The following is a 9,391-nucleotide window of genomic DNA, read 5'->3' on the forward strand; positions in this document are numbered from 1 at the left end:
CTCTCTCTCTCTCTCTCTCTCTCTCTCTCTCTCTCTCTCTGTCTATGTATCTTGTATGGTAATTAGAATAATATTTTATAGTTATCTATAACATCGGTTAGCCTTTTGATAATACATTTTTCCATTTTACAGTGCGACGAGTATTTTAACGAGATTTTATTTTGTATGCCTTTTTCTATATATTCTGTAAACGTATTAACGCATTGAGAGTAGGGCAAACTGTAGAGGCAATTTTGCAAAAATTTAAAGATACCTTCATTTGGAATATTCGTTTATTATGTGCACTCTGGTAATTACTGGTTCTGCTTGATCGTATTATCGTAGTTAAATCTTCAGTGCGTTAAAGACACAATACGATTGTGAGAATTGCTAGAAAAACGTAAAAATTTTTATTCAACACAGGGATTAGGATGTAATCGAACGGACGATTTCAGTACACCAGTCAGTTCTGGCAGCAACATGAGCAGTATAGCACGGTTTCCAAAGTTGGACGAGTGTGCCCACTTTCATTACGAACATGTTGAACTCAGTTCCTTGGAGGTCAGTTACATTCAAATTTTAGCTTTAAACCGTTGAACTTTACCTATTAATTTCACCGATATTTTGCTTAAATATAATACCACCTTACCCATCTCGAATATCTATATCTCGAACAGTTATTAAACTATCAAAGATAATATTACATTTATTAACTCTATGCACTCGAGAGAGGATCTTCGGTCACTGTTTAATAGAATTTTCGAGATCGATATTAATTAATATAGTAAACTTAAGATAATGTAATAGCGTGCAAAGTATTGGAAGTAAATAATTCTACGTGTTAATTATTATACGATTTTCTATTTATTGTTAAAAAAAAAATATTGTCGATTTAGTGGCCGATCAAAAAACGTCGAGTGCAAAGGGTTAATCTCCATATTTATTTAATTTTCTTTTGATCTATCTTCGATTTCTCTGACCAGTTCTTCGGATCGGTATTCGTTCACTTAATTTTATTCAAATTCGATGCGTCGTTACTCGTTGCGTATTAAATTTGCACATCAATGATCCGTGATCTGTTCTATGAAACAGAAAATTATGTCCTTCGGCTAATAAAAGAAGAGTCGCATTGCGAAAACGACGGATTAAAAAGACCCAGTATACGTGTTCTCATATCGACTGTGTGTAATATATAAAAATAAAGATCGTACGTTGATTTTGCAGGTTTCGCTTAGCGAAGGTACCAATGATTCAGACAGCTACGCGGTCAGAGTAACATCCGGGGATGCATGCTGGACGCTGCAACGGTCTTATGATAATTTTGTTATGTTTGACAAGCAATTGCATCGCTGCATATTTGACAGGAAGTTCTCTTCCCTAACCAAGCTTCCAGATACACGGCCAAAAAACACCTGTGATATACTGAGGGACTATTTAAATAGGTTCTCCCAGTTAAATCATGAAGGCCTAAATTGCGGTCCTGTGTTAAATTGGTTGCAGCTAGATAATAGAGGAAGAAGAATCCTCGTGCCAGAGTCAGATTCATGCCCCATTAATACTCCTGCAGTAGCCGCGGCTTATGCAGTTAGACCTTACGTGGCTCAGGCACCGGATGAAATCTCCTTTCAGGTATGCTTTTCCACCTAAACGTTTGATCTTTAGATAAGAGAATCTCGAATGGCGAAACAAGTTCACGATTTCCTACATTTGTGACGGTATCATTCTCATCCCCGTCAATAGATGGAGGATTCCTATTTGAAGGAGGTTCGAGGACATTCTCGCAAGCCTCGGTAAAGAACCACCCTCCGTTTCATATATATATATAGAATTTCCAAACTTTCCGATAGTATCCCAGTCTAAGGCAGGGCCTGCTAGGTAGTCTTATCGATGAGTCCACTAACAGGCCCAGGCATCCCTTCCTTTCCCTTTCGTCCATTCTAGCACCACCGCCTCATCGAGACTACCTGCGACCGAACCACGTCAACACAATGGGGGGAGGACCAACCCCCCCTTTCCTTACGGATTTAACGCGAAATTATTTTTCTATTTCAGGTCGGGGACATGATTTCAGTAATAGATATGCCTCCTCCAGGGGAAAGTACATGGTGGCGTGGGAAGCATGGATTTGCAGTCGGTTTTTTCCCAGCGGAATGTGTGGCTGTGATCGGGGATAAAGTACCGCGTCATCTGACCGTGTCAACGACAGTTAGATCAAAGTTACCCGTGAAACCGGTGCTTCGAAAGCACGGCAAGCTAATCGCCTTTTTCAGATCGTTTATATTGAATAGACCGTCTAGGAGACGATTGAAGCAGTCAGGAATTCTGAAGGAACGTGTATTTGGTTGTGATTTAGGGGAACATCTTTTAAATTCTGGTCAAGATGGTATATATGAATATTTTACGTTGAGCTTGATATACGTATATCCTTCATTGTACACGGCTTAGCAATTGTATAATATTTCTTGATATTTGCAGTGCCTACTGTTTTAACCTGCTGCGCCGAGTTCATAGAGAATCATGGTTTAGTGGACGGTATATATCGTCTAAGCGGCGTGACATCGAACATTCAGAGATTACGAAACGCATTCGACGAGGATCGTGTTCCTGCATTGCATTCCGATGAAAGTATTCTACAAGATATTCATTCTGTGGCATCGTTGTTGAAAATGTACTTCAGAGAACTACCAAATCCACTCTGTACATACCAGCTTTATTCTACTTTCGTTAGCGCGGTTCAGGCTAGTACCGATGCGGAAAGATTAAGGCGGATGAGGGATACCGTTAGAAAATTACCACCACCGCACTACAGGTAACGTGGGAAAAAGGCCAGTTTCATTGTCACTTGAAAATACGTTGTTAAATCGCGAAAGTAACGTTACGATTTATATTTTCAGAACGTTAGAGTATCTTATGCGTCATTTAGTGAGAGTCGCAGCTCGAGGTGCGGAGACTGGTATGACACCGCGTAATGTCGCAATCGTTTGGGCCCCGAATCTCTTAAGATGCAAGGAATTAGAAGTCGGAGGTGTAGCAGCGTTGCAGGGCGTCGGTGTGCAAGCTGTGGTCACGGAATTTTTGGTCTGTTACGCCGAATTAATCTTCGGAGACGGTCCAGTTGGAAGACCAAAATCGTTAGCCATTACGACACCGGCAAGATTGCTCAGTTTGGAAGAGGCTCGAAACCGAAGTCTACGAGGCGAGCCTGATTATGTGGAAGTGGGCGCTGGTCCAGCCGGGTTACCATTACATTACCATACGGTCATAGAATTACCGCGGAAGAGAAACGGCTCGAAACGTTCACCCTCGTTGAACTGGAGAGCTTTGTTCGGTCGAGGTGGCTTAGGTGCCAGAGGAAAAACAAGACAAGTTGGCACGCCACCTCAAACAGAAACGGTGCCAAGTTCCTTAAACTCCTTACGACGGTTAAGACCGGTGAAAAGCGCAGACAGTTTGGACGGTGAGGACAGTTTAGGTCCTCTACTCGGACCACCACCAGCTAGACCTTGTGGACATAGTCGATCAGTCTCGCATGATTCGTATTTCGATCATTTAGCGGATGCACCGAATACTGCTTCGCCCTTGGATCTGTCAGAGATACAGCTTAATTTCGATTTGGAGGAACGAGAGATGCGAATGTTTTCAGAGGAGGAAAGTGGAGGAGTAGCATCGGTGGAAGCGTCACCGCGACGACAAAGAACAGAGGGATCACAGAATACCGCTGCTACCGGTGGATCGAAAAGAAAGAGATCGCGATTAGAGGAAAGACTGCAATGCGACGTTGAGTTGCGCTTCATTGATAGCCAAAGTCCTGATCAGGTAAGCGATATAGTACACGTATTGTATAATTTTATGCATCCCGTCGAGTTGTTAGCATTTATCTACAAATTTGGCACTTGTTCCCAGGTGATGGTATCTGCAGATGTTCACAGCATGGATACCCCATCTCCTCTGCCAACACCAGGGTATCTTCCATTATTATCCGAAGCTTCAACCCCACTCACACCTGCAACGCTACACGGGACACCGCATTCTACATCACCTGTACCAGCTAACAGTCCTAGGATAAGTTTCCGAAGTTTCACTTTACCTTTAGACATCGACGACGAACAAAGCAACGCGAACAAACTAAACAGAACTAGCGTGTCTTCCGATAAATCATCTGACCCTAGTCATAGGTTATCCGTAAACTTAGAAGGACAGAGCAATGCCAAGTCCTGTGAGAGGATAATGACATACGACAAGCACGTAGATTTGTACGATGATAAAGGATCTTCCAAGACTCAAAAGACTTCGAAGGAATCCAACTTAGTTGTATCGGATGTAGTCGACCAAGAGATGATGCCTTGCGATAGGCTAATGTCTCATTCTAGCGAGATAGATTCTAGTAAAGTAAAATCTCCGTGTAAAGATGTAGAAAATAGATCGAGCTCGTGTCCCGTCGACGAGAATAAATCTCACAACGACAGCAGGGATATATTAGACGTGCGAAAACACGATACGCAAACGAACAAATCGATCGGTTCGCAGAATGACGATGCCATGGCTGGAAATTCAAACGCACATAGAAATGAATTGCCAGGACTGCCATTATCCAGCACGACAGATCTCGATTCTCCGATGTCATGCGAACAAACCATTGAGGATATACCCGATTCCGGTTTTGTGATCTGTGATAACTCCGACAAGATGTTTACCAATACAGAAACATCACAGATAGTATCTAATGCTAACGATTCTGGTGAATGGGTGATAGTCGAGACAACTGGCTCCATCACCACACCGACCAGTGAATCCAGTAGTTCGAAGGATCCTTTGGAAGGCACTGTAAATAATGCAATTGCAACAGATGCTCCACAATTAAGATCAATGTCAGAAAACGTTTCTAGAACTTCGTTGGATCTTACTATGGGCTCGACTGTGGATACGGATACGTCTTGTATCGGTGTTAGTGACTTGACCGAAAGTCCTGTTCTGCCTCAGGAGTCTGCAGAGATGTTTGATGTCACTGACAACAGAGAACTTGAAGAACACGACGACAAAGAACTTCCGTAGCATTCGATGACCAAACTAGCTTCGGGATGGTCGAGTCTGGAAATAATTTTTCAAATATCGTTCACTCGCCTGTACACGATCAGGATAACGGAAATCAGAATATATGTACCGTCAACATAACAGATATTCGTTTGAATCAGAAATCTGGTGAAATGGAGCACGAAGTCACCACTTGTTACGCGCAACTAGATAACGCTAAAGCGTTCAACAGAAACGAGAACCCAGTGAAGGAAAAGAAGGTCGTCGAAGAAGAAGTTTTCGAAAATTCTCAACGCTCCTCGAGGAATGTCGATTTTCAGCAACAAGAAATTCGACGTTCCTTGCAGTTGCATCAGAAACCGCAGTTTCAAGCAGGCGATCGCCGTTCGTTCTCTAATCAATCAAAGAAGAGCCAAGATCTCGATCATTCCTTGACCAATACGGACAACAAGAAACGCAGTCAGAGTCAAAAGCCAGAAAAGTGCCAAAGCTTCGAATATGTTTCACCAAAGGAATCAGCTCAAAATAGTCAGCAACACAAACAGTTCCCTTCACGTACCGAAGAGTCCTCGAAATGCAACAAGGTGAAGAGCAATCAACTTCAGGAGCACATTGAACTAGTAATACCATCAGAGAACGCGGCAGAGCCTAGCGAGATAGCTCATCCTCCGGAGGGTGCATCCGAGACAACATCTCTAAATTCATCCTGTACGTTCTCAAATGCATCTTCTCCAGTGGATGACTCCATCGTTCTTCGAGACACAGCTGCTATACTTCAAGAGTTAGCGTTGCAGAGATTATCCGGAGGTATCGTAGGGGATCTATCTGTTCCTCCGAGAAGAAGGTACGAAGCAGAGAGTAACAAGGATAGAAGAAGCTTCGATTCTGAAATTGGCAGGGAGATAGTTCGCGAACGAAAGATGAGACAGGAACTGGACTCTGCTCGAGGGAAGTCGGAAGAACCACCGGTGAATAATACTCAGCATTTGCCGCCATGCTTGAGAGCTCGTCACGCGAGGGCTACACGAGCGTCTCTCAGTCGATCTTTGGACGAGGCAAAATTTAACAAGATGACGGAAGAAGCATCGCTGCCCGTGAAACAGGCCACAGAGGATGCTCAGCATAGTTCTACGCCTAACGTTGGAACGGGTTCGAACAGTTCCTCGAGTAATTCCGACAAAACGCATTTAAAAAATCTCGGCGGCTTGGACCTGGGCGATCCCCAGTGCAGAGAAAGGATAGAAAAGTACAAAGAAGAGAGGAGGACGTTCTTAAGAGACAAGTACAGGTCGGAAAGCTTTCGAGGTATGCTATCAAAGACGGAAGACGACGGAGAGCAGGCGCTTCTGGCTAGGTTAAAGCAGAGAGCCTCTAGACCCTCTCTTCATTGATATTAAAATAATATTTATGAAAACGCTCTGTCAACCTCTTTTCCCCGCGTTGAATAGATGCCTCTGCAATCGCGTCGCATGATGAAATAATGATATATTCCAGTGAACTGCTCGTTCTAACGATCATTACGTTTAACCCTTTGCTCTCAACGACGTTTCTTCGAATTACCACGAGGTACGTTTGTTTCTCTTTTCGCATTTCTTTTTTTCTTTTTTGTTCCCTTTTAAAACTTCAAGCAATTAGATACGTAAACGCATATCGTTAGATATTCTGCGCGAGGAAAAATGAATCTCAGTGTTTTACGATGCTTATCGTAGATGATAAGGAATTGACCAAACTGTAATTTTAAATTGAAAACGCGTTGAAGCGAAGGTCCAATTTCAAAAAGCGTATGCACGAGATCGAATTCTGATCTACTTATAAAGACGCGTAGATACGTATCGAAAATTATTCGTCGTTCCGCCATGTTTTATTTTTCTCCTTTTTCTTCTTTTTTTCTTTTTTTTTTTTTCTTCTTTTTTAAGTATTATCGTATACGTTTAATAGCATTTAGAATTTCGTTTAAGGGACACTGTATTTATTCTTCTGCGTGTTAGATTAGTCGAGTGTAAAGGGTTAAAGCGTGAAATACGATGAAGTCGATAAAACAAGTAGCATAATGGAAATTGATGCTTTCGAAAGGAAATCGACGGAGAACGTTCGTTTTTTATCGCTGTTGTTAACAGAACAGTTCGATGATAACTTGTACTTTTTAATTTATTATATAATCGAGATTATACGTACATATTATTAGAGTATTTCTGTTATTGTTACGAGTCGTAAGAATCATTTTTTCCATTATTGTTATCGCTCCCAAAGATTTCCCATTTATTAGAGCCTCTCGCGCTGTTCTGTTAATCGACCTTTAATTTAATCGAGATGTACCAGAGTGTGTTGGGTTCGTGGACCGATTTGGACCCTTTGCACGCGAAACTGCATTTTAACGCGAGTTATGCTAACTATGTAAGCTTGTTTGACAAATTTTATGCAAAGTTAAGTTTTCACGTACGAATTTATATGAATACTCTCTTTGTGATGGTTGAATTAAAAATTTTCGAGTGATTGTGCGTCCGTAACGCGTAATGCTTTATGAATATTATAAATGCTGTACTCTCGTATTTTATTATCATACTGTTCGTTCGAGAGTGACAGACAAAAAAAAAAAAAGAAAAAAGGGGAAAAAAGCGAAAAAAATAGAGGGGGGGGGGGGAAGAAGAAGAACACACGTAAAAGGGGGAAAAAGAAAATGGGAAGAAATGAGAAACGACCAAATTGATAAATTCTATAAAACATTTGAAATATTCGTTCTATCTGGACTCGAGGTACGGGTGCAAAGGGATTAGTGCTTATCAGTGAAAGCACGTGTCTTCGTGTCGATTAATGTAATTGAGTTTTAACATGTAATCGAGACGCTTCCCGTATTCCGTAAATTTTCGTTGTTGCTCATTGGTCCGAGTATATTTTATAAAGGACGAAGCGTGCTGCGCTCTAATCATAGCTGAAGGAAAGCTTGTTCGATGATAGTTCCAGAAGTGTGGTGTTCGTTGTCCTTTGAGAAATAGAGTATTTTATAGCTTCTTCTTTTTCGTTCCGAATTTCCATTGAGTATTTTTCCTTTCTTTTCTGTTTATTTTTTGTTTTTTCCTTTTAAGGATATCGTTAACACCGTTTCTTTTTTATCGTTTTTCTCATTTTTACATTTTACGCGACCGTTTCCACTACGCCAATCGCTTGTCACTCGTGTAAGAGAAATAGCACGTAGTTAGAGATTTTTAAATATGTTACACATTATTATCGATGTATCGATGTCGAAAGAAATTAGAATACTCGTTATTATTCGTGTTCGATTTTACGTTAGGAGCTCTGGTACATTTGATGGATTTTCGTTTGTGCTTTACCGGAGGATATGAAATTTTTCTTTATATATATATATATATAATTAAAAACACCGTATTAAATTAAGTATTCGATACACGCGTTGACATATTTTCTCTCTTTTACCATGGACTGGTCCATGGCCTGTAACACCTCTTTTGTATATGCTTAATTATTATTATTAGTCGACATGTAATATATTAATTTATACGTTTTAGTTTGATCGATGTAAAGAAGAGCTTTGCTTGAAATCAAGATTACTACAGGACCGACTCTGTTTCGTTAAGTAATAACATCGAACAACCTGTTACGCGATTACCATAGGAAAATATGAACTCGTTCGATCGATACAAGGAGTTTCATCGTGCATCACGTTCAACAGGAACCTTAGTTTGTATCTTCTTTCGTATTTACTTTTCTTTTTACCTTATCTTTCTTTTACAATAGTTTTACCCGTTCGAAGAATTATCCTTTCAGCAAACGATGATCTTCTGTGACGAATTATTCTTATTAATTAATCTCAGTGTTCGCATTTATCATTGTTTAGCAATCATGTCTTTTTTTATTCCTCCGTATGATTTGTACTATTACTATAGTTTACTACTCCAGAATTTGCCACTGTCGAGATTCGTCAACAGGCTAGAGAGCATCCAGTGGTCCTCTAAACCGGATATGGCAAGGTTTAAGGACTGTTCAGTCTTTTTCCTAAACCCACGATTTTGGTTCTCTTCTCTTCCAACAGCAGATAATTGAAACACCAGGAGAATCGTCTTCTGTGACAGCATTTAAATATCTCACTCGATATCGCGTTACGAACCAATGAATTTAGTAACACGTCTGTAGAGCGCCATTTTTAACGTTGTATATTTCGATCTCTGCCCGAATCGATGCACGAAGCTCGGGGAATCATCCACTTGTGATCCTGAAGATGCTCAAAACAGAGAAAAAAAGACCCGTTAGCAAAGAAATGCGTATGAATACCAGCGGAACTTTTTTAATCTAATAATTACCGTTGCACATGTGACTTCTGCGTGTGTTCCAGGATAATCGACTCCGTGCGATCCGAATATTTTGC

At 40.8% G+C, this 9,391-nt stretch overlaps 1 protein-coding gene across 1 annotated transcript in view; it reads left to right on the forward strand.

The window, feature by feature from the left end:
* CdGAPr (GTPase-activating protein CdGAPr) overlaps positions 1–6,861 on the forward strand; it is a 28,086-nt gene extending 21,225 nt beyond the window's left edge. Inside the window, 7 exon segments of the mRNA XM_017900706.1 lie at positions 403–540; positions 1,204–1,608; positions 2,032–2,362; positions 2,455–2,788; positions 2,874–3,795; positions 3,883–5,020; positions 5,023–6,861. Coding sequence (XP_017756195.1) covers positions 403–540; positions 1,204–1,608; positions 2,032–2,362; positions 2,455–2,788; positions 2,874–3,795; positions 3,883–5,020; positions 5,023–6,401 — 4,647 coding nt within the window. The 3' untranslated portion in view covers positions 6,402–6,861.
* The last annotated feature ends 2,530 nt before the right edge of the window (positions 6,862–9,391 follow it).

Source organism: Eufriesea mexicana, unplaced genomic scaffold (assembly GCF_001483705.2).
Source record: "Eufriesea mexicana isolate 0111107269 unplaced genomic scaffold, ASM148370v2 scaffold1312, whole genome shotgun sequence".
NCBI lineage: Eukaryota > Metazoa > Arthropoda > Insecta > Hymenoptera > Apidae > Eufriesea > Eufriesea mexicana.